General features: G+C 40.6%; 2 protein-coding genes across 3 annotated transcripts in view; one reads left to right on the forward strand and one right to left on the reverse strand.

Moving 5' to 3' along the window:
- Positions 1-11167, forward strand: LOC106926264 (putative pleckstrin homology domain-containing family N member 1). 2 transcript variants are annotated; one of them, XM_088006993.1, is made up of 11 exons: positions 1-523; positions 6066-6180; positions 7013-7159; positions 8132-8218; positions 8721-8808; positions 8887-9023; positions 9115-9261; positions 9601-9687; positions 9942-10017; positions 10162-10238; positions 10701-11167. In XM_088006993.1, exons 1-11 carry the CDS (start codon positions 429-431, stop codon positions 10722-10724), a joined length of 1080 nt encoding a protein of 359 aa, XP_087863119.1. In that variant the 5' UTR covers positions 1-428; the 3' UTR covers positions 10725-11167. The 2 variants fall into 2 exon arrangements, with proteins under 2 accessions (XP_087863119.1, XP_014856553.2); XM_015001067.2 differs by having other exon boundaries at positions 3-523; positions 10697-11167.
- The window catches only part of arhgef19 (Rho guanine nucleotide exchange factor 19), a 25703-nt gene continuing 10988 nt past the window's right edge, over positions 11154-25868 (reverse strand). Inside the window, exons 2-16 of the mRNA XM_015001066.2 lie at positions 20942-21638; positions 20362-20859; positions 19440-19572; positions 19273-19358; positions 18931-19187; positions 18681-18841; positions 18414-18566; positions 17217-17346; positions 16997-17071; positions 16817-16906; positions 16553-16716; positions 15735-15893; positions 15564-15643; positions 15371-15475; positions 11154-14527 (exon numbers count right to left, since the gene is read on the reverse strand). Of these exons, the coding sequence (XP_014856552.2) occupies positions 14373-14527; positions 15371-15475; positions 15564-15643; positions 15735-15893; positions 16553-16716; positions 16817-16906; positions 16997-17071; positions 17217-17346; positions 18414-18566; positions 18681-18841; positions 18931-19187; positions 19273-19358; positions 19440-19572; positions 20362-20859; positions 20942-21617 (2922 nt within the window). The 5' untranslated portion in view covers positions 21618-21638 and the 3' untranslated portion in view covers positions 11154-14372. The remainder of the gene's footprint in view (positions 14528-15370; positions 15476-15563; positions 15644-15734; positions 15894-16552; positions 16717-16816; positions 16907-16996; positions 17072-17216; positions 17347-18413; positions 18567-18680; positions 18842-18930; positions 19188-19272; positions 19359-19439; positions 19573-20361; positions 20860-20941; positions 21639-25868) is intronic.

Consider the following 25868-nt stretch of genomic DNA (forward strand, 5'->3'; position numbering starts at 1 on the left):
TCTCACAGCAGCGGATCCCCGGCATGTGCAGAGTCAAATAAGCAAAGTGAGGAAGCAGCTCAGTCCTCTGCCGCCTCTCAACAGGAAGGAACGACTTCTGAACTGTGACTTGCCAAAAACCTTGCCACCTTTTATCTTCAGTACCTCTTTAAGCGTCGCGACATCTTTTGTTCTAAGGAGTTTACGGAAATATGCTCTGCATGCTGCTAGAAAGGGGAAACTAGTGCTCAGTCTCCTTATGCCGCCCCTCCTCTTCTGAAGAACAATATCCCCTTCTAAACCCAGCCTCCCCTAACTCCTCTACTTTTCATGTCATCTGCTTGGTTTTATTTTGCCACAAACTGCTTGGATGAGTGCCTCTGCAGATGGTTCTCAGTGTGCGGACGGCTTGCTGAGACGGGACTGAGAGCGTAAGGTCCTTGCTGGTCATGGGATGCTGCAGCGTGACTCAGAGGCACACGGGAGTGGACGAAGTGGGTCCAGATGAAATTGAACTGCTGGAGCTCTCTGGGGATAATTTGGGGTAAGATGTGCGCAACTTGTTTTGGGCTTAGGGATGTTAGTTGGTCAGAAACATCAAGAGCAAAAAAGGGCTGCAAGGATTAAAGGGAGCGCGTTGTCTGAAATGTGAATTTCACAGACAAATTGTATCATTTTAAGCTTACAGGTTTAAACATGGTTTTGTAAGTTCTGGAGGAGGAAGTATGACAGTGTATGAAGTGAAACAGGCCAGCGCTGTGGTTTTACCTGGCATTGTATTGTCAGGTTGTTAAAATGTAAAAACAATGCAGGAGCTCCTTTATGTTTTCAAAGCTGCACCATGTTCTGCAAAGCCATGCTCAGACTGTGTGCTGTCTTCTAAGATTCAAAAGTACTTACAGCTACTTGAAACTATGATGATGCAAGAAATTTATCTGATTTCTTTCTGCAATAACGTTGGCTGATTTGACTTGAAAAATAGATCAGAATCTTTAATGTTTTTTTTTTTTACAAAAACATCAAAAACCTTAAGATTCTGGTAATTTGGCAGTTTCAGTTTTGTATGCCACTCATGTCAAGTCATTTCCTTTCAGTTTTCATGTTCCTGTTGATAATATCAAACAGCAAAATCTTTAAAATAATACTGGACATCATGACATGAGGAAGTTAAACCATCGGTTTAAGTTAAAGAGGATATTATTATGTTTGAGAACTTCAAACCTTTGCTGCAAAATTGCTTTGAAACATGTGAATGGGAGCCCTGCAGTCAGATCATTTTCAGGATTTTACAGACAAAAAATGATTAAAATGTAGCATTTTTTCACATTCTTTGACATCACAGAACTGTTTGAACATCTCAAACAGTTCTTTTCAATCTACCAAACCTGAAAAAGTCCTTTTTAAGGTTTGCTATAAAGCCATGCGGGGGGAAAAAAGCAAACGTGTGTAAGAAAGTGATGTGATCAGATAAGATCAAAACGAAACTTTTTGGGCTAGTTGCAAAGCACTAGCTGTGATAGAAAATATAACGTCCCCAAAGTGAAACAGGGTGGCGGAGACATCATGCTTTAAGGGACAGGGAAGGAAAATGTTTGGAGAAAAACTATTAGAAGCTGCAAAATATTTCAGACAGGGGTGGATCAAAGCACATTTATGAGTTAGAATGGTCCAGTCAAAGTCCAGGCCAACGTCCAACTGAGAACTTGAAAACATAGAACCCTTTGCTCTATGTGACTCTCGCTCCAATATGAATGAATCTGAGTTATTTCGCAACAAAATATTGTACTATATATAGCACTTTACTACTCTATGTTTTCTGTATGTGTAAAAATGGTGACATTCCTCAAAACATTTGAGTCAGAGAAGCTAAACACAGATCAACCCCACACTTCCCCGACTTTTATTAGTAAACGATTTTGAAAATCATGACTCATGTTCGTTCCATTTACGTGCTCCTTTATGTCCGACAATCATATGACGTACAATACACGCAATTTTGCGAAGACAAACATGGACAAAGTTCAAGAAGTATAAATACATTTGCAAAACTATTCACAGTGCAAGTCCGAAAACTTGGTGAGTCTGTGGTGATGCATAAACATTCTGATGCTATCAGCTTCGATATGATATTTTAACCACTAGCAGGCAGCAAGAAGAGTGACACAGACAAACTTAAGCACTCCTGTTCCCCCAGGTCAATCTTGTGAAGCTGGTGAGGCGACACTGATATGATTAGCAGATTACTGCCAGACAAGAGCGTGGAGAGGTTTAATACAAAGTAAAGGGCTGGACAAATCCCCCCATCAGTCTGAGGCAGCAGGGATTACCAGGAAGCTAATCGCAAACAGGAACTACAGCTTCTTATAGGTTGTTTAATTAATGCCACTTAAAGCAGCTGGTCATTCAGGACTACAACATAAACCCAGATGGGTCTTTTAGGAGGAAATGTCTGACTTGCAAAAAAAAAATAAAAAATACAATGCTTGAAGTGAGTTATCTCATCAGTCAAATCCACAGCATCTAAATCTGACACCATTACGTAGTGATCACCATGCTGAGGTGGTTTTGTAATTGCGTAGAAATGTGATACATGTCCTTCAGAGTAGTGATGTATTTTCTAATGCAGGAGAACACAGAACATTTCCTTCGAAATGTAATACTTCAATCGTGCTTACTACGATTATGCATTTATAGCGTAATGTGGTCACAAAAGCAACCAACAGGAATACTAACTGAAAGTTTGCTCTCTTTCCTTACATTGGAATGTGTTTGTCATAATGGAAATTGACAAAAAGGAAGTGGTATTTTGTAAAAAAAAAAAAAAAAAAAAAAAAAAAAACAACAAAAAAACACCAATGTTTCAGGGCACTTCCACTCAGGAAGTTGAAGTTTAAACATTGTTTGTTTTTCTTACCAATATTCGGATTTTAGAATGTTTTTTATTTTTGTTCACCTGAGACAACGAATGTGTTAGATTTGCCACAAAAATGTCATCATTATGACCCTAAAGGTTAATTTTTTTTTTTTCACAATTTTAAGTTTTTGTGAAAAATGTTCATAGCCAAGTGAGTACTTCGCTCTTCTGGAGCATTCATTGATTCTTTTAGATTGGATTGCTTATTAAAAATACAGAAATAATTTGGACGTCTTTGTTTTCATAACTTTTCATCGTCGTCAGAGGTTTTGGGAATATTTTTTAACAGCATCTTTCACTTTGGTTTTCAAACTTCTAGGAGCTTCTGTTCAGCTACGCATCCATTTTGCACCAAAATTAAGTGGATTTCCTTATCAGTCTGGTTATCTATTGTTCAGCTCTCCATGGTTAGCAGAAGGCAGAGTGTCTAGATGTTTTGAACAGGGAATTTATTAGACATTGATAGGCTACATTAAAACTGTGTTAATGTATCAAGAAGTCATCGGTATTTTTAAATGTGGGTTTCAAAAAAATACTCATGAGTTCCGTATCAGCAATACTTTCTAACCAGGTCGACATTCAGGGTTTCACACATTAATCATTATTTAAGTTTGAAATCTTAAATTAATAATGGTTTCTTTCAGAGTTCTTAAATCAGCAAAAGAAGAACATTCATTTTAAATATGCAGTGCTTGATGTTAAAAACACGACATATTGCAGATTCTCACTGTCACTGACAGGGAACAGAAAAGTGTACATTTGGCCAGATCTAATCTAATCTAATCTAAAAGTCTGGAGAAAACTGATGCTGATGTTCTGGGAGAACTCGACAGACGGGACTTGGAGCAACCGCCACATGCACATGTACTGACCGTGTAATCTTGCTTTGCTAAGTATGCAAAGAGTATAGCGGTGGAGCGCTGCTTCCTGGCAATGTATGACTCAAAAACAAAAGTCACACATTGGAAACATTTAAATTATGACAAGTGTTACAATAGCATCTCAGAGGATGTGTTTTATGGCATTAAAAAGAATGTCACACCTCTATTTTAAATTCAGAGTCCTTAACGATGAAACACTGCTGGGATAGTAAAATCGGCCTCTCTCCCATCATCTTCAGACAGTTCTGCAAAGCAGTGGTTGAGTCTTGTCTTATCTACAAGTCCAGTTGTAGATAAGAGGGCCCTGGGGACGATAGTGAAGGGAGCTGAAAGGATCACTGGATCTGAAAAAGATGGTTCTGTCCAGGATCTGTTTGAGAACCACTCTAAGAACAGAACTCTAAGCATTTTCTGAGACGTCTCTCTTCATCCCCATGAGCTTTTTCAACAATTGCCAGCATTATTTCATGAGAGGACATTTTCTTCATCAGGGACAGGACAGGCACTATGCTTAGTCCCCATCTACTGTGGTCATTGGGTGAGAGTCTAGGTGCATCCTGGACAGAGACAGACAGGGAAAGTAACCACACACTCACGCGCACACACAAACACACAAACACAGGGACAATTTAGAAAGACAAGTTAAGCTAACAGTCATGTTTTTGGATTGTGGGACAAAGTCGGAGTACCTGGAGTATTATTAAATGTGACTTCATACAGTTTGCATGCAGACTGCCTGCTTGAATTTTGCACACATGCAAACTTCATGCAAAAAGACCCAAAGGTGGGATTTGAACCTATGACCTTCTTTCTGCAACGCCACAGTGCTACCAACTGTGGAAGGTGTTAGTTTGAAAAAAATATATTTTCTTAAGAGAGGGTTGTGGTACTTGCAGCAAAGTGTGAACACTTGTTGCAGTGTTAAGGTTTAAAATGCAGAAATAGTCAGAGTCAGCCTGTGAGATACCAGTTTGACACATGTTGTGTATAACTGCAAGACCACATGCTGTACATTGGTCTGATAGCACTAGTGGAGGAGTATAACCAATCCATCTGGGTCACACACACACGCACACACACATATTGTCTGTCTATCTTCACCAGGATTTACTGTAAACCCAACCATTACCAGTACATGCCTAACCTGAAACCTAAACTCAATTCACACCTTAGTCCTAAACCTCGATGACTATTTGCAGCAAAATGTTTGATGGTTCTGTGATCACACCCCAATATCTTAGCATTTTCAAGAGTGCTGCATTGCTCTGAATGACTTTTTACAATTTTGCACTTTTCATTGTCACTTATATCTCGTTATCGGCCCATTTTACCTGAAGAAAAGAAGCTGCCTAATAATTATGCACACTTGACACAGGGTGTTGATCTCCTTGGGCTCCACACTCCCTCGTTAAACAAATACACATCAGCTGACACATTTATATTCGATAAGCATTCAGATTTATACAGCTCAGATTTGTAAAATATGCATGAAAAAATGATATGGCCAAAACTAAGACAGTTGCCTAATAACTGTGCACACAGTGTACAGGAATTCAGCGTTTCAGCAGTCTTGCAGTTTTCTGGAACTTTGTTCCAGATTAGAGGAGCTGTTTGTTTCTCCAAACATGTAGAAACCTGCTACTTGTCCATGTCTGGTTCTGGGGATGCAGATCAAACCAGAACCGGAAGACCAGACTATAAAAACATTTTTCAAAACACTGTGTCTGTTTAAATCTTTTTTTTTTTTTTTACATCAACATGATCTAAGAGAAATCCTTCTGTAGTCTATGTAGTTTCCAGTGAAATGACAGGTTTGGTGTGTTCTAACTTCTACCAAACTAATCTATGCAACCGTCATTCTTATTGGAGGATAAAGCTACAAATTGTTGCAGGAATAGATAAGCAGCACGTCTGTCTCCCCTCCGATCTTTATAATCTGATTAGTCTAGGCTGGGGGGATGCAGACATGTTGTTAGCATTAGGTTTTAATACTGTTCATCCTTATGTTATCTTCATATTGTTGACGAATGCTGTTACCAGCTGAACAGAGCATATTAGACAAAAAAAAAAAAACATCAGCAAATTCACAGTTCTGTTGCATTTCTGACACTTAAAAGCCACTGTGAATTAGACATTCACACAGTGTACAAAGCAGCGGAGCCACAGTCATTTTACTTGCTTTAGCAAGTTCATCACTGACCACTGACACGATGTGTCGTGTGTGTGTGTGTGTGTGTGTGTGTGTGTGTGTGTGTGTGTGTGTGTGTGTGTGTGTGTGTGTGTGTTTTCAGAGTATGGAGTCTGAGCGAAAACAGAGTTCAGCTGTCGGTGAGGAACAGCAGAGATGAGCAGCAGCTGGCACCACAGCTGCCATGCAAAGCCTCAGTGCGACACCTGGAACAGGAGGTCAGAGTAAAGCCACAAAGCCACTGCAGATTTGAAGTCTTTAAAGTCAGAGTGCAGTGGTGGTTCAGTAAATATCAGGCAGACAAACGTTTTCCATTTTCTCACACTCGCACATGTATAATACACTCTGCAAGAATAAAACAAGATTTTTAATTGTATTTCTTTTACCTAAGATTAAAAAAAAAGACATCAGTCACACACATTATTTCCCCAACCCTTATTTTTGATATTGAACATGCAAAGAGCAACACTTATTACTGTTTTTTAAGATGGCTTTGATTAACAATTGTTCAGACTCCCTAAAAGTCTGCTGGAGTTTTTTTTGGCTGCTTTCACTCATTTTGGGTCCAGACAAAATTGTGTTTATAGAACAGGTTAGTCGTAGTTCTTTAACAGTAGTTTTTTTTTTTTGTTAAGTTCTAGATTAAACTTATGTTTAGTGAGCCTGTGAAAAATTCTACAAAGGGCAAGAAAACAAAAAACTTGCTTCATGTTATGATTGTTACGTTTTTTTTGGGTCATGGCCTCCTGCAGGTCATGACACCCTGAGCGGAGAGCCATTCGACACCTGTGTAGACACAGCACTGCTTCACTGCTTTCCTGCAGGACACTTTTCTGCTTGAAAAGGTCACAGTTCAGACAAACAGCACTATTTTAAAGGTCAAATTCAAGGCTAGAAAATGAGGAAAAAAAGAGCCAAAGTGCAAAGAAAACCTTTTTCGGCTTTCAGAAAGCTTTAAAGATCACAAGATGAGAATGTTTGTTCCTGTCATTCCAAAATAAAAATAAAAAATAAAAAATGGTGTGCACTCGTACTTTCTTGTGCCTGTAGGTGGTGCTGTGGGGTAGGACCAGAGATGAGCTCCACCACAGGATTTACTCTCAGCAGCCGATCAGGGGCTGGGAGGGTCAACCCGCTCATGTTTACGGAGAGGTCATCCACTCCTCTGTGGTGTTTCTCCACAACAACTATTCAGAGGTAACATGGAAAAAATGTTAGGAAAGTACTGGGGATTTGCCAAATAAAATCACTTCTTTACAAAATATGTGCCTTTTGCTGGCCTCTTCTACACATATTTGCACTCCTAATAAACTGCGGTAAAATAAAAACATGAAATCAAAAATGTTTTATTACAGCAACAGTCTAATTCCTTCCTTTCTTTGTCATCCTCCTCCCTCAGCATTCAGTCTCGTTAGACATATTTCCAGTGGTTTTAAACTTTTGAACTACCATTCTGGCTGTAGAACTTTCTTACAGCAATACCCTGACTAATGAGGATCAGCAATGGCATGTTTTCTTAACTATTCCATTTTGAGGAGTAGTTAATAGAAATGGACCTCTGCGTCACGTCATATTTATAACATAGCTAAACAGGATCTAACTACTTAAAAGTTCCTGGACACACTTAGTTATACAATGAAAAAAAAAATACTTAGTTTCATGTAATCTAAGCGTCAGTCAAGGGTTGTAAAAGTGGTGGTGGCAGTGATTAATAGAAAAATCCTTTCTTAATGTGGGATGTTTCTAAGACGTCGAAAAAAATGTTTTAAAAATTCAATGCAAATTCAAAAACTACTTACTTTATTGAAACCAAATTAAGCGATTAAATGAAAATCGTGTAATTAAAAAATTTAATGTTGTAAATCAGGGGAAAAAAAGAAAAATATGGTTTAATGCCATAATATTGGAACAAGATTATGCCACTGCAGTTAAAGATAATTTTATCTAAGGCCTTCTACTTTCCTAGCAATTTGCTTGTGTTTACTGTTTATTTTAATTACCTGACTTAGATACTAAATTTAAAGGTTTTTTTTAAATCAGCTATTTATTAACAGTGCACCGTATTTAGTTATTGTAGTGCAGTTACTTTATTGTATTGGTTGTTCCATTTTCTCTCAATTGAACAACCAAGAACAGAAATCTGATTACACCTCTGCTATGTGTTCACAGGAACAAAGTGAACGGTTCTTGTTGTTGTTCTCTTTTCACCTCTTAATCCTCTCTCTGGATCACTCCCGAGAAGACTTCATATACGAGGTACTATATTCCAGTCTGTCAGTTCTTTTATCCATCCATCCATTTAACTCACCATATTGGCTGCGTTCACACCGCATTCCGAAGTGACCCAATTCTGATTTTTCTGACGTAACATGACCTGATCTTTTCCTGACAGTCTGAACAACACAGGCTGGATTCGAGTATGACCCAGGCCACGTGGATATCCGATACATATCCGGTTCAAATGAGCACTACTTCTTCTTCGTGGCGGTTGGCAAAACACTGAGTACGCTCTCTATGTGTGACGTTATTGCGCCCTCTACTGCGCATGCGGGACCTTTTCAGGTCGTGTTCGGTTCAAACTGGAGAACACATACAGGTCCCACACAAGTTTGAACGGCCACGGCAAAAAAAAAAAAAATCGGAATTGGGTCACTTCAGGCTGCATTGTGAATGCAGTCTTAATTTGCTGATAGATTTTACTAAATGCTGGCAGAGTAATGCATGTCACTCAAAGGTTTTGCGTTTCCTTTCCCGGCAGGGTATACTTCCTGTTTCAGGCCTGTCTGTTCGAGCCGTATCCCTGCAGCCAGATGCGTCACATCCAACACACATGTTTGAGATCACCAGTGAGGGGAAATTTTTAATCTCAGCGAAGATCTGGCACTTGGGTGTAAATTCACCCAGTTCTGTCTTTTTTTATCCAGGTGCAATGGTGGACTCCAAGGTGTTTACATGTGCCAGTGCAGGAGAGTCACAGAGATGGATTCAGCACATAGAAGACCGGAGACATGAGTCCATGATGCAACCCATGAGTCCCTCCCAGTGTGCTCTTTCTTATCTTGTAATGTTTTCACATCTGTTGCACATCTGGTTCCAGCTGTGGATGGCCAGAGTGGCGCAGCTGATATCGTGCTTTTGTCTTTGCTCACCAGCTGCCTTGTGATGAAAACTGGAAAAGAGAGGAGCTGAAGAAATATGTAATGCAGGCTCCCATATGGAACTGGGAGGGCTCACCCATACACCACATGGGTCAGCCTGGACACATCTCTATTGTTCACATCATCAACACTCAAAGACAGGTAGTCGGGTTTTCTGGTTTCATTTGCAGGACTGCTTTTTAAGCACATTCCCAACAGGATTAGTTTAATAGCAGAGCTTATTTTAACTTCAGTTCGATGACGGCTCCCATGCCGTTGCACACGATGTGACTAATCGTGTATCATACACCGATGAACATCGTTCAGAGGAGGATGTCGAAAAATATTGAGAAGGCATTCACTTTACATCAACATCTGTTTTCATTTAGTTTCCAAGAGGTGCCATGGCAACAATGCAGTAAAAAAGCAAGCTTGAGATCATTATAAACTATGAAAAATATCCTTTTAGGGAGATTTTAATTGATAATTGTGGTCTTGTAGGGTCTCCAAGAAAGACTGATGATTCTCTTTCCTCAAGATCTCCTGCTGCTTTCTGTGGACAGTAAGCGGCTGCATATAAAATATGAGGTACTGTATAATGACGCTGAGAGGAAAATCCATAATAACAGCTCCTGCACCACCATGAGACAGATTTGTGTGAAAATAATCATTACAGCATTTCACGTTTTGCAACACCGGTTTGGGGGAAGATCTACCAAATTGAACCTGCTACTTGTGTTTTATTTTAAAATGTGTTTTTAAAAAAATCAAGAAATGTTCTGTAGTATAATTAATGAAATGCAGACATTCCTTCTTTGTGTTTTTCATGTTGTCTGTAACAGGGCAGGTTGGCGAGACAGAGCGTCAAAGCAGTGGAGCGCTCAGCACTTCCTGGATGCTTAGAGTTTGAACTAAGAGGTAAACAAGTCAGAAAATGCTTTACTATTTGTCTTTTTTTAAAGAAGAAACATTCCCCTGTTTTTGTTTTTACCATTTTGCCCGAATGGGGAAAATGCAAATGCACTTACTGGCTTTATAGAACGGCTGTGTTTTTGGCTATAGGGGAGCTGGTGGAGACGCTGCAGGTCTCCTGCACCTGTGTGGAGGATTATCAGGCCTGGATTTTTCATCTGCACCAGGTTAGACTAATTTAGCTCAGATTAGATTAGCTGTATTTGTCACATGCACAGTTACACGCAGTAATGTGAAATGTGTTGTGGTATCTGCTGCCAAAGAGAAAAACACAACGATAAGGGCTGAAGTTTCACACAGCACGTAAATAATCTTAAATAATAAAAAGATAAGAACTATACATTATAAAAAAGATAATAACTATAAATAATACAGAGATAAGAAGTTAAGAACCAATAAAAGGATAAGAACTTAAATTAAGGCTCAGAACTGAACAAATGAATGACTTTGTTGTGTTACTTAACATAAATTTTCAGCATTAAAGAAGGGCTAAAGGCAGAATGTTGTGTTAGAGAAATGCTATTCCTAACACTTTCCTGAGGAACTTCTTTTTATTATTATTATATTTTCCTAGGAATATTGACAGTTGACTTTGACCAAGCTGTTTTTTCTCTTCGATCCACAGCCAGACAGAGACAGCCACATCATTATGAGTCAGCCGCCGCCTCCCTTAGTGCCAAAGCTGCAGAGGAACAGGATGGAGTCGCAGGAGCCGATTTTAGCAGGCGACCAGTGTCACATCAACGGCAGGAGCTGACCTGCAGGTCTCAGGAAAATCTCCAAAAGTGGACTCTTCAATATAAATCTAAATAAACTTTTAGATAAAGTATTTATTACTTGGATGTTTGCCAGAACAAGGGGGGAAAGTTTTTGTCCTAATTTAGATATAATTCACTGAGTTGACTGTTTGTAAGTACCGGAAAAGAGAGTCTGGTCTATTTCACGTGTGAACAGACTGAAACCAGGCCGTGACCTGGTTTAAGAGGAGAGATGGTAAATATAAAGAGCAGAAAGCCAGGGCTGAAAATATTGTACATTTATGTATGTAGAACTTTACAGTTTTCAAATAAAGACTCACTTACTGAGCATTAAACAAGTACCAGTGTTTATCTGAGAGTTGAAACATTTACAGTAGTGTGCAGAACTCCAGTGTATAATGGCATCATATTGACAATGGCATCAGGGTTAAAAACCAAAAGCACCGGTGGAAACGATTCAAATTCAAATGTCTCTGCATATAAATTACAGTCACACAAAGAAAACAAGCCAAGTTCTAACTCTTTGTACACAACGCCATCTACAGTAAAATACATCAGAATCTGGGGGAACATAAATACATATGCTACAACAGTTTAAATTACAACAAACAGCTATTTGACAGGAAGTCCGAAACATTTCATGTGCCACTGGAAAAGTGGATTATAGTGGTCCATAAACAGGCATCATCAAATGATGCTGACTGAAACGAGCTACAGAGGAAAAACACTGACTTAAAGCCGGGTCAGAGGTCAGAGTGGAGCAGGTCTGTAGCACGTACATTTTTTACTTGAGCATCTGTGAAAGTAAAATTTATATTTTCACATAAGTTTGAGAATGGAGTCAATTTACAGCCACACATCACGAGCATAAATGTCGTATTATTTTAGGAATTCAAATAATTAGTTCACAATTCTAAGAAAAGTCCAGTAGACTCAGTTCGACTCGGGAGTGAAATTGCAACATTTGTTACATGTTCAGCTGGTGTGGTTTGCTTTCTCACTGCACTGTCAAACTTAAAAAATACTTTGAAAAAATATGTTTGTCCCGCACCCCCCCAACCTGTGGCACCGTGAACTGCTGAAGGAAACGACACAAAAACATCTGAAAAAGACACTGAGTGCAACTCCCTTCTTCACACATTGTAAACAAGAATCTCGTCAGATTTTAGCAGGATTTATCTCGAGTCTTTGGTAAATGACCACAAACCATTTTTTCTGGTGGCGCTAGACTCGCACGTTTGCTTTGGTTGTATTTACCCAGAATGCTCTGTGCTATAGTCTGTTCCTGCTTTTGGAGTGTTTTCCAGTCCACTTGCATTCACATGTATTTGAACCGCACCAGAGTTCACTTGGGCTGAACGAAGACCGAGATTTTTAGGCAAATCAGTGTTTGATTTTTTTTGTCTGCAACAGAGTTTGATTGCGCATTCCCACCTCTACACAAACAGACTAGAGTTTGATTAACACGGACTAAACAGGGATGGTGTGAATGCATCCTAAGTCTCTAACAGGATTGGCCAACTGGTAGAAAGTGCATGCATTGCTTATACTACATATCCCACAATGCTCTTCGGGTCCATTGGTGCCCAAAGAGCACTTTAAGTACTTTTCCTTGCTACTCCAAAGCATGGACTTCAGTGGTTAGGTTGTTCTGCATATCAGTGTTTTTCAGTCCTGGTCCTCAAGGCACAATGCCCTGCACATGATTTTAATTGATTGCTGATTAACAGGCTTTTGCTGAATTGCAATCATCTGAAAGGGAAAAATCTACAACATGCAGGTCAGAGTGCATCAAGGACCGGGGTTGGGAAACGCTGCTGTATATAAAGACATAGGTTGTCAAGATATTTAAACTCGCAGTACAATCAGTTCCTGGCCAAATCAGGAGAATCCCTAAAGTGATATGGCATTTATGCAGGTGAGTGCATGTCAAGGTTTGACTGGAGCTGAATATGTTTGTTCGCTTTTCATAGCAAACACGTTATTTTCCTTATATACAGTAAACAAATATAAAAAGGTCTACCCTAACAACCGTTTTCTGGTCAGTTCACAAATTCTTAAAAAACAGCAAATATCCCACACAGGAGGTCTTTTTATTTTAAATATATGTTTTTGTCAGTAGTAAATAGTGCATCATTATTTGGGTTTTTATTTTCAGCTGTGAAAATTTGGCTACAATTTACAACAGACGGTACAAGCGTTTGAAACTTACTAAAAAAAAAAATAAAAAATAAAAACCTGCTCGTGTTTTTCAGAAATACATCCGCCTCAGGACTCAACTAAATTATAGATTTTGATGGAACAGTTTGAACAGAAAATTATTGCTTTCCGCACAGGGAGATGCATTGTCTCGGGATTCATGTTTTGTAAATAGAAAAACAGTAGTTTGCAAAATGACTCGGGCCAAAACATATTTCTTTTGGTTGCAGTTGAAAGGAGCTAGACTTCTTTTGCAGTGTTTTATGGGACCTCGAACAGTCGCTCGCTGAAAAAACTTTTCTTTACTAGTTTAACTCAAGAGTTGATGAAAACTAAAATCAGTGTTGTCTGAACGTAGCAGAGAATTTACATATATATAAAATCTATTTTAATTACAAGATTTCGTAGAATGTTTTCCTAGTTCCTTACCTGGGATATTTTCTTTGTTTGGGTCATTGCCTCAAAACATAAATTCCAAAAATTTGGCAGGAGGTAGTTTTGTAGCCCTGCCAAACTAATCACAGAATTAGTGGACTATTCCAAACCCTTTATTTCTTTAGTTGAGTTTTGTTTCTCTTTAAACAGCTATACTGAGTAATAAAATACTTTTTTCTACTCTTTGATGAATTCGAAACTATTGTATAAGATAAGACAGTCCTTCACTACCTGCTCATTTATGATCAGTGAACGAGTCCAGTCAAATATGGCTGTCTGGTATGAAAGCCTAAAAGGAGGTGACTTAAGCATTTCCTGCTGTCCCAGTGTTGTTTTAATGGCTTCAAATATAGAAACTCTCCTGAGAAATCAATTTATCTCCATACAACCAAATCTCCAGATTTGGTTGTATGCAGAAGACGGAGCAGAGTTTTAAGGCCCTGTGAAGAGAAGAAGCGATACCTAAAGCTTGTGTCCTGAGGCATTTCAACAGCAAATATCTGAGGACTCGAGTTGATCCTGTGCGTCTTCCAAAGCTCACATGACAGATTGGGACAATCTGAAGAGATATTCAGCTGAAGAAATTGCAGACAATTTTGTTTCTGGGTTAAATCCTTGTTTCAATGTTTTTTTCACTGAAATATAGTCCTGAAATTTTTTTCATAAAAATAAATAATTTGAGCTTTAAATTGTTAATGTAGCCTTTTTTTTTTTTTTTTTTTACAGACTTACACAGGTGAAAAAGTTTTTAAGCTGAAAATGTAAAATAAAAATTTATATTTTTGCTGCATTTTTTAACATGTTAGAAGAAAAATAAGTCTTATTTCAGCACCTGCTGACTGTAAGAATTCCAGACATCCGTCTTAAACAAAAACGATCATCTGGATCGCAGCTTTGCAATGGAAGCTCTCAGTCCTCCCCTTTCAGTTTCTGTGTGACACATTTGATGCGGATGTTTTCTCTGAGGTTGCGGAGGCGAGCGCTGCGACTTGTGATTTCCTCCACGTAGGTTTTGGGGAACCAGCCCCGCTCCCCGTCTGACAGCCTGATGCCCTCCACCCAGCCTGCAGAAACACATCACCATCTACACATCAAGCATCCAAGCCTCGCACGTTTTAGACACGCAGAATGCTTTCACTAATATTCACGAGGAAGTTGGAATGCAGTTCATATCTTAACCTTTTACACTTTTACACGTTTTGTCACATTATTGCTACAAATGTTTGTTTTTTTTAGTTGTTAGACCAACACAAAGCCATGCATAAATGTGAAGTGGCTTTCAAAATGTTTTACAATGTAAATTTTCAAAAGTGTGGCCTGATGAAATGGCTCAAACTCTGTCACGTCAGACAAAGATAATCTATGAATATTAGTCTTGCCACAGATTCTGTATTTGATTTAAGTCTGGACGTTCCAATAGACAAACATGTTTTGATCTAAATTATGGCACCTCATCATAGCTTGGTCTCAAACTTATTTGCAGCATCTGAAAGGTTTTCTTTGTCCCCCCATTAATTCTGACCTGCTTTGATGCGGCGAACACCTCGTTTTACGTTGCTGTGTTCATTTTCCAGCATTTTGCATGCAGACTAAGTTCAGTTCTGGTATTATTTACAACAATTGTTATTAATTAGGTGAATTTGGAAAGAATTTTGTTTGAGGATTTTTTTAGGGGTATCAGAATGACAGTAAATGCTCACAACACTTTTCACATGTAAAGGTGAAAAAATTTTGAAATCATGTATCATTTTAAACCCAATTTACACCTTACCACTATTTTCTGTTGGTTTATGTTAGTATGATTTCTAAAAATCCCTTGAAGGTTTTGGTTTTCACGTGACAAAATGTGAAAAAAATTCAAGAACTTTTGGAAGGCACTATGTTTAGAACTGACTCGAGACTCTTACCATCACTTGTAATGGTTTTAGCATGAAGAATGTCGGCTTTTTCCAAAGTTAACTCATCATGCTCTTGGGCTTGATAGCTTTTAATGCACTGCACCTGGGATATGTCTGCAATAAAACACATAAAAACAATAATAAAAAAAACATGTTCGCGGAGATACATTGATATGCTGCACACATAAACATTTCTACTTACCGTCATTTTCACTGGCCTGCTCAATGTCTTCAAACGGATCAGACGGAAACATTGCTGTGATCCATCTCTGCTTCCCACTCCTTGGCAAACAGAACCAATAGGAACAGTTAACTTAAAGCAACCCTGAGTGGAGATGATGAGACAAAGTTCCTTTCTTTTTCTTTGACGTACTCTGTGTGTGATTTGAGAAGGATCTGATGTTTGAGCTGCTGGCCTTCGCACAGCTGCAGGTGGAAGATGAAGCCTGAGATTCCTTGCAGCTTCTGGCTGAGATCCTTCACTTTCAGCTCTCCAATCTTAGCGTGCACAAATACCATGAACTTCCACGTACTGTAACAAAAACAGATGAGGTTTTGCAATTGATATCTAAGCCTAATGTTTCACGTTAATACAAATGACTTTTTTTCCTTTGTGTGTAATTATAATTCCAGTTCAGTAAACTAAAAAAACAGTTAATTAAAAATGACTTTTATTTATACATTCTGCTGTAGAGTGTTTGAGGAAATTGGTGATTTTGATGTGGCCTGGAATGAAAATGAGTTTGACTCCCCTGCTGTAGGATCTTTTAAGTAACATTTTGCTAGAATGACTGCAAATAAACCCTATTGGTTTTTCTTTTTTTTCTAGGGAAAATTATTAGATTTAGTTGAAAAAGTCTCAGATTTCAAATAAAACAAGCATAAAGTACAAATGTATACATATAAAAATATGTATGCATATGTATTTCTGAAACACAAATCCCGAGAAAATAAACATGAAACCACGAGATACATGATAAGTTAAACCACCGGCAGCCTCCCTTCTTTGTATTTATGAATTTAGGGCACAGCAGAAATTTGCATCCTTTGGGAAATGTAACAAACAAATCCTTGCTGTTATACATTAGATAAAAACTATAAAAGCAACATGTTTTGAAGAAACATGGGGTATGATCTCCGCACTAAACAAGGCCGTCAGATTAAAGTTTAATGCCACACGACGCCACTTACTCCTTCCTCCTGGACAGCAGCAGGCAGTCGTTAAACAAGTGGAGGTACACTGGCTTGGTGGGCAGCTTGAGTTTTGATCCTGAAATGCTCATCATCTGGGTGTCCACTTCCAGGAGTTCACCGTGCTTCACCAACCAGCGGGACTGGGAGATGAGAGGAAAGATCTGCAGAGGAAGGAAACCAGTCTCAGAATGGGTCGGCTAGTGGGGTAAATCGAGCCAAAGCTGCTAAAAACAACAAGAAAAATCCACAAAAGTAACTTACTTTGCCCTCAAAGTTGATTTTCTTGTTGAGGTGGATGAGTTCCTCCATCCTCTTCATAGACTGCACGCTGGAATTACACTCTTTGATGATCTAAGGAGGCACACACCGACACTGTTATTACTGTTACGCCTCATCTGTGACAATACCGGTCTTCTGGTCGTTAGAGCTGACGGTCGCCACCTTTTTTAGCTCGTTGAAAGCCTTTGTGGCCGTGTCCTCATCTCTGGAGCCTGGTGTTGTCCTCTTTAAGATGTTCTGAAAAGTAAAGATGGCAAGCCCTGCGGTAAACTGGATTTCTGCTTCACAAAGTTTGACGGAAAGAACATGGTTTCCACTAAAATATCAGTCTGAATATTTGGAGGGTGAACAGAAACCCTACTGTGAGAGTTCAGAGTCGTACCTCCACCAACATTTTGAGTCGTGTGATCCTCTGAAATGGGAGGATCAAAAAGGAGGTAAGGGGCAGCCTTTGGCAGATGGGGTCCTCCTCCAGGCGAGCCAGGATGCCAGGGAAGCGAGGGTTTTCCTGCCTGAGAGGGCATTGACAAATGAAACCCTGAATGACATTTTTGGTGAATCAAAACTCCAGCTGATTTTACTCCTGAGAGAAAAAAAAAAGTTTAACTCAGCCAAGAAAAGCCGCCTGCAAGTTAAGTCATGCAGGTGAAAAATAACACCTGAATAGAAGCAGGATAAAGTTGGACTTTGCAACACCAGAGGACATTAATGCACTCATTCTCAACGTATGGGGGTCCTGAGGCGTCTTCAGGTTTCTAATTGCATGTGCACAGTAATCAGGGATAAACAGGGCTGAGTTGTTTCATTTGATTGGTTCAAACAGTTTGAACCACAAGTCTCTGTCACAATTATTATGTTGTTATGAATCTGAAAGCTTGAGAACAACACATTAAAGCCCCTAAGACACACAAAAGTTTTAGCAAGTTGCCACAAGATGGCAGCCAGAACGCTGTGACGTTCCCATTCCTACAACTATAAGAGAAAACTAAATATGCATGTTTTCAGAGGAATTACAAGGCAAAACCGTTGACAAAGGAAAACCATGACAAAGTTCTGCATGGAGTTTGCCACAAGCCACATAAGCAAACATGGAGAAGGAGGAACTCTGGCCACATGAGACCAAAGCTCCACTTTTTGTTAAGATATAATAAAAGTTATGTGGCACACCATCCCCACCACGAATCGTGGGTGATGCAGCATTATGATGTGAGGATACATTTCTTTACAGAGAGAGGAAAGTTGGTCAGAGTTTATGGGTGATGTTAGATATGAATTCATTTTAGGTTTGAAAAATATGCATTTATTTCCTCAGTCTTTACAGTCATGCACTAGTTTCTAGTGATCTAGCGTGTGAAATCTCAATAAAGTCATTGATGTTTGTGGTCATAACGGTGAGAAAAACGAAGAAATTCAAGAGTGGCGAATACTCTTGCAAGCCTCTCTGTTATTGTGTTTGGATAGCTGAAGGTTCGGCTTAGAGCTTCTGCACAAAAGCAACCAAGAAGCACAGACCGCACCAAGAGTGCGTACTCAGATCTGAAACAGATAGACTGAACATAAACCAAAAACAATTACTCACAGCAACCGCTGGTATGTCTGCTCCTGATAAGCCTGGTTGGTTACGTAAGGCAAATAGACCCTTCGCAGAGCCGGGCAGTGATCCAGGACTATGTCACACACATCAAAACGGAGAATGTCTTTCTCCAGCCTGTGCTCCAGGTCCTGAAGGAACCTGCAGACAGCGATGGAGTAAGAGAACGTGCTCAGGGAGTGAGGAATGACAGCTGAAAGTGTTAAAACATAGACTCTGAGTGCAGGGGAGGCAATCAGCTGCAGATCTCTTCACCTCTCACTGACATCTTTGACTTCAGGCAGCTTGGAAAAGAGCCACTGCTTCTCCTGAGCCCCAAGACACTCGGTGAGCTCCTGAGACAACATGAAATGGTCCACAGCAATCGTCAGGCTACGAATGTATGACGCCTCAGAAGTTACCAGCTCAAACTTTGCCTGAAGGGGGAAAAACACAAAGAATTGAAGAAGTCAAGGAAGGGATGAGAGAAACCCCAAAAGGAAAGGCGAGCTTGATGCTTTGTCACCTCCTGTAGTTTCCTCTCCTCGTTGCTGAAGGTGTCCAACTGACCGCTCATTCGCACATCAGGTATATCCTGCCACAGTGCAAATGCAGAGCCTCGGGAAGAGCGAAACGAGCTGGATGGAGAAAGATTTGACGGAGACGGAGTCCCGTCTGAGCCTTCATCTCTGAGTCCCTCCTCCTCTGTTCCTGGATCCTTCCCTTGCTGCCTCTGGATCTCTCGGTTGATTGCCACATCGCTGTACTCCTGGTAGAGGATCGCTGCAAAGTCAAAAATGGTGACAGGAGAAGTTTTTTTGTTACAGGAATAACAGATAGTAAGACAGGCAAACTTAGGCAAACTTACAGCTTGGCAAAAAACGTGACAGGCGATTTGAAGTGGGAAATGATGAAGGTATGCTCGAGTCTTCCTCTATGGATTTCTTTCGCATTCTGTGAAACCACACCAACAGATTTTATTTAAACTCCACATATATACTGAAAAAGCGTTTTCTCACATTGGATTTTCGTTACCCAAGTTTAGCGCTCCACCGATGAGAAGACATCCCATTGTCGCCACTGGGCAGCGGAAGCCCGGTTCCAACAGGACTGTAGGTGCCGCTGTCACTGGAGCCTCCTGAGCTGCGATGTCTAGAGTTATACTTATCTACAGCGAATAAAGACAAAACGTTGAACATGTGAAGAAACGTATCAAACTTGAGTCTGAATGATTCAATGCAAATAGATTAAGCTCTACTTAGATAAACTTTGTGGCACTCTTGTCAGCAACAAATGGACAACAATTCACAAAAGTTCGCCAACATTAGATGGTAACGGACTGCCCAAAACTTTGCCTGGTTCAAGAAGAAAGGACAGTGCTAAATCCTCATGAAAGGATTGATTCCAAGGAATGGTTCAGAGCGGTGGTGGCGGTGAAATTTTCTTGGCATTGGACCAAATTATACAAATTGAGCTGATGTGATAAAACATATAATTACTGTAAAGGTATTGTATGTAACTTTTATAAAAAAAAAAAAAAAAAAAACGTTTTATTATACAAACTGAGCCTTGTTTTGACCCCACATCTCAGCAGAGCATTGTTGCTGACCATCCTGATCCCTTTCTGGCACTGTACCCATCTTCTGATGCCTTCTTCCAGGATACAGCTGAACTCTTCCCAAGCTATTTTAACATGACATTGAGTTCACTGCACCTCCTCAGTCACATGTTCTCAATGCAACACAACACTTTTGAGTTGTGTTGGAAAGGGAGATTTTACATCCAAAACCTCTGCAACAACTGTGAGATGTCATAACGTATCATAACATCCATCCATCCATCCATCCATCCATCCATCCATCCATCCATCCATCCATCCATCCATCCATCCATCCATCCATCCATCCATCCATCCATCCATCCATCCATCCATCCATCCATCCATCCATTCACTCACAGTCCGGGTTGGGGCTCAGGCTGTTGGAGCTCTGCTTGTCTCTGGAGGCCGCCCGAGCAGACAGTGACTTGCCCAGCCTTAAGGTGAACGAGTTCTTCCTCTGGGAGAGTTGCAGTCTTGATATTAGCTCTGAAGCCGAGAAACGCCGGCGCTCTTGGTCAGTTTGTCGACTGCGTGGCAAGAAGCTCACTCCTGGGTGAAGCGACGTCTCTATGATGCCGCCGCCCTCCTCCTCCTCCGCTCCGGATTCTGAGTCCTCTATTATCTGCAAGGGTTCTGACTGAACACTGAAAATATCTCCGTGGCCGATGCTTGGGAGATCTGGAGTGCCATCTGTGGACAAGGGAGTCGAAGCTGCATCCAGAGAAGATAATCCACAGAGGTCTTCCTCCAGGAAAGAGGCAAAAGGTCCGGGGAAGATGTAGTCTGCCTCCAGGATTGGACTGCTGAGCGATTCATCGCTTGGGCTGTCTGGAGAATAAACCTGCACCTTTCGCCCTGAGGACAAGAACAGAACCATTTTACCTTAAACAAAAACGAGTTAAAAGCTTCTAAAATCTGATTTGCTTCGTCAACTCACGAATAGCCTTCTCCTTCAGAGATGCCTGTGATGTTCTCCTCTGAGGCTGGCTGGCGTGTGGGCCCGGAAACTCTGGACATTCTGGTGAGGATGAGGAGTAAGGTACCTGAGATTCCCAGGAGTCCCTGTTTGTGTACAAAGAGGACAGAGGAAAGGACAGAGGGAGGCTGAGAGCTGTGTGGAGTGGGCGGCAAACTGTCGTTACTGTCCGAGGCTTCTCGTTTTGGTCCTGCCAAGAAGTCCTGGTGCTGTTCTGCTGAACAACCTCAGCGTCATCCACAGCGTGTGACGGAGTGTTTACATTCATTCCATGATCAGTGTGTGTCCTGTGTTTGCCTCTTTGCATGTCATTCAGTTCGTTAAGAGTTTGTCGTAAACCATTTAGGGGTTGAGAGTGTGCATCTGAATCACTGCTCTGCCGCTGAGAGCCAAGACCATTTAACTTAGAAGGTGCTGGTTGCTGGAGCTCAATAAACGCCAGCGTTTCCTGCTGGCACACCGCCACGTGGTTGGGATGGATGGGATGGAGGAGAGGCCGACCCTCCTTGGACTCGCTCGGATTGTGGGACTCTCCAGAGCCAGGAATCCACATGCTGGGGCTCTCTCCTCGGCAGCGAAAAGCGTGAAGGTGGGGATGGAAATCAGGAAAAGGTGAGAATCCATACCCAGGGAGCATGGCTAGACAGCCACATAGGAGCTGCAGCGACACAGATATAAAATGAAAATGGAATTAATTTGCATGCAAGTGTGAAAGATCTCAAATGGAATCAGTGTGATATTGTGCTGCTGTGATAAAACATGCGATTACTGTAAAGGTATTGTATGTAGCTTTTATAAAAAATATGTTTTTGACATATTTGTTGAAACTGTCACTATGTCGGGACAGTACGAGACAGATAACCTGTGAAAAAAATCAAGCTCCTCAAGACAGGTATCATTTCTCCCAGTGCTACCTGTAGAAATAGACAGCTCAGTCAGAAACACCCAATCAGAGACAGGAGGAGGGTCTAAGCCTGTCTGACATGCTACAACCTCTCCTTGTCATTGCTCTCGCTAGTTAGCATGGTCAGAAGTGACAGAGGATAAACAGTTTTGCTGCTCCGCCGTTAACACAATGTGCATTGTGCACCTGAGGTTGATCAGCAGTGCTAAGACCTTCCTCCTCGCTCTGATTGGTTGTTTTTAAAAGGGAGCGGTGCATTTCTTCAAAGCGCAATAGTAGTTCATTGAGGAAGAGGAGCTTGATTTTTTTCACTGATTATCTGTCATATATCATAGTGTCAGAACATAGTGACTGTTTTAATAAATATGTAAAAGATTTGAAATAAAAGTTACATGATCTAGTTTTAACCTAAACAAGTCAGATTCTGCACAAACGGTCTCAAAGTTCTGACCAGGTGTTTTGAACAGGACTTTTAGGCCTGTTCCAGCCTAAAACTCCTTATTGGTTATGATCCATTAGTGTTAAATGTGAATACCTCTAACTTTTTCCCAGACTGTAGATGTTGATTAGGAGTGTAGCACACCCTGGTGTATTTTTGAAAGCATTAAAACACACAAATTATAGAAAGACTCATAGGTTAAAAAAACAACAACTATTGAGATGTGCAGGATGTTTAACAGCCAGGCCCAGTCCTCACAGATAGACGCACTCACAAACACACGCACACACACACACACACACACACACACACACACACTGACGTCTGGTCTGGTGTGTCTCCTGAGCAACGTCTTCCTGCTCTAATTAAAGACTTCTCCACATGGCATCCAGCCCCTGTACTTAACATCTACAAACACAGCGACACGGCAGCCCCAGACAGAACCCCACAACAGCAGCACAGACAGAGGAAGACGGCACATCCTCCACACTCTCGCCTGCACCAAGCAATCACAAAGGCTGTCAGTGTCTTTGATGACCGGTATCGCTGCTCGACTGGATACTTGCTGTGAACTTCTATTAAAAGCCAGAAATTGGTTATGGAGGAAAATGACATGACGGAGTCTTTGAACACACACCAGGGCAGCTCTGTTGCATTTTGCCCCGCTGCTTCCTGAGCAGCTAATCCTCAAGACCTGCTTTTAAACACCTGTTACAGGAACTCTGACGTACATCACCATACAGGCTCGTATGCACAGGAGAAGGCAGAGATTCTTGTCTTCTGATTGGCTGCTGTTGTTAAATTATTAAAGTGAGAGAACCTAATTCTTCCATTTTTAAGCAGCTATTATTAGAGGAACATTTGGTCACATTCGTGGCTCTAGTTCCAATCGAAGAAATTATCAGCCAACTTTCCAGACTCATTTTGTTTTTTTTACAACTAAAGTAATGAAGCAATTACGGTAAGGCACTTTTATTGCCTTACAAAGCAATAAAATTGCAGTTCAAAGTGCTTTACATGAATTACAAGGAAATAAAAACAAAACAACACACTGAAAGAAAGACGAAAAGGTAAAAGTATAAAACTACATATTGGTTCCTCGTGTTTAATAAGAATAAGTCATCTGTAATCTGTAAACTGGTAGGGCTTTCTCTGGATTCGTGTTCTGATAAAAATAGCTACAAATAACAATAAATAACTGCTTTAGTGACAGTTTGGATAAATTAAGGTTTATTAACAGCAAAGTGTACAGAAGAGATTTGAACAGCTGGAAGAGGTCAGGCTACAAACACTAAACATAAACTGATGAAGGAAAGGAAACTGGTCCATGTTTAGTTTAGTTTACAATATGCAGAGGACCCTGAATATGACGTAAACCAACTTCGTCCTTTGTGAATCGAACTTGCGCAACACAACAAAGCCAGATATCTTTCATAAAGCTTCATGTAGTTCAATCTACTGATTTTACAATGTATTCCTTAGTAAACCTGTAATTTCAAAAGAGCTACACAGAAGAAATAAAAGCAAATGTTCCTTTTAATTTCACTTTGCAGTAAAAAGGTCGACCGAATGTTAATTTTTAACTTTTTATCTTTCCACTATTTACTCCTGCCAGCACTGGAAAGCTATTAAACCATAGAAGTCATTTATCATTTGCCGTTCATATTCATGTTCAAAGGCCGCAAATATTAGCAAACTGTGACTGTTTCCTTTTCTTTTGCCTTTATTAGTATTATATTAAATCTCTTTTGCACTTGCGAGATACACTCGCATAGTGTTTCTGAAGAACACAAAAGCGAGCTTAAACGTTTGTTTCTCCAAGGACGTCTGCCTACGTATGCTGCTGCTGGCTGTGTTGAGAATCGCAGGGTGGAAATCACAGTTTATCTTTCTGTTTACCGAGCACACTTGTGCCACATTCGGCGAATACGAAGCCACTGAAAAGCCACACCTGCTCTTGTGGGGGTAGGCCGGCCAGAAAATCCTATCCGTCTTTGTTTCAGAAAGACACACACACACACCTACGCACACACACAGATGTACATTGCAGGGCTGGCACAAATGGTTACCTGTTCCTGGCTGCACACAAAGAAAACCTTTATGTGAATACCTGTGCCAGGCCGCCCTGAGCACAGGACACCTGAGAGGGTGTGGGAACTACTTCCAGTCATCCACTCATATAGTGCAGCCACTGAGCCACATAAATACATCCATACCACGGCTGCATAATGACCCAACCTTAATGGTGTCTGCAGGTGATCAGCCGCTGCTTACGCTGTAATCCTGCTCTGTTTTCAGCATTATCCAAACTTTGCTTAACTGCAGCTACCGTCTGTAACCTGGAGATCAAAGCTGAGTTATGTGCAATATATTATCCAGACCAAAAAGATTTATATGCCGCAATCTAAGTGAACGAGTCCTCTCTCAATCCTGCACTAGCTCTAAGTCCATCATAAACCAACCCCATCTTAAAGACAGAATTAGCCATTTTTTCTTATTTGATCAAAAGCCTCAAAAGATCACAAAAAAAATTCACAGTAAGCTTCACCACCAAGACATGAAAGCATCGCGCTAAACTGCACATTCCTCGCATTGATACAATTATATCACGCCATTAAAATTTTACTCCAAAGACGTGTAATTTCGCTTGTCACACCAGGCTGTTATTTGTGACTGTTATGGACTTTGCTGCCATAGTTTCATCCCCTGTAATTTCACCAGGCTGATCCAAGACGCCATGTCTGGCGTAGGGAAGTTAACGAACGGCCTTCTGATGCCATCAGTCACACGAGGAGCACTTTTCAATTTTTTTTTTTGCCATTTTCATCTCGAATAATCCTATGAAGAAGCGGCTCACATGAGGGAGCCCAAACCCGCTGCTGATTCAGCTCCTTGACGCAGCAAAATGTTACGTAATCACATAATTAAAGTGCGTTTCACGGTTTCCGGGGCAGAGCGGAGGATGTTAAAGCAAACGGATGCAATGCAGGAGATAATGCGCTTTATGAGGATGTAAAGGTCCGCTCCGTTTACTTTGCAAACGTTTGGGAGAATTACGCTAACAGCGTTTTAAAGAGGCAACATGTAAGTGGAAAATGATCATGTTAATCCTCTGCATAGTTCAAACGGATTACAATGTGTTTGCTTATGTCTGACGACCAGACTCTATAGTGTCATTCCAAGATAAAAAGAAACCCCTGCTTAAAAAAATCCTTATATATTTGGTTGTCAATGGCATTTCACAACTTACCTGCAGACTTTTATTTTTAGCTCAAATTCTAATTCATATTCTGTTCATGCGCCACAAAACACTTCCTAGCTTGACTCTAGGCTATATTTTTTTCTCTCACTATTCGGATCAAAGGCTGTGTTTCGTTTAAAACACACACACACACACACACACACACACACACACGCACACACACCCACACGCACACACACACGCGCACACACACACACATGTTTGCTTTGCTATCTTTGTGGGGACTTTCCATTGACTCCCATTCATTTCTACAGCCTGAACCTTACCTTTACCCTTTTCCTAA

Source organism: Poecilia mexicana, unplaced genomic scaffold, assembly GCF_051168715.1.
Source record: "Poecilia mexicana isolate PSO_F unplaced genomic scaffold, ASM5116871v1 scaffold_7, whole genome shotgun sequence".
In the NCBI taxonomy this organism is placed as follows: domain Eukaryota; kingdom Metazoa; phylum Chordata; class Actinopteri; order Cyprinodontiformes; family Poeciliidae; genus Poecilia; species Poecilia mexicana.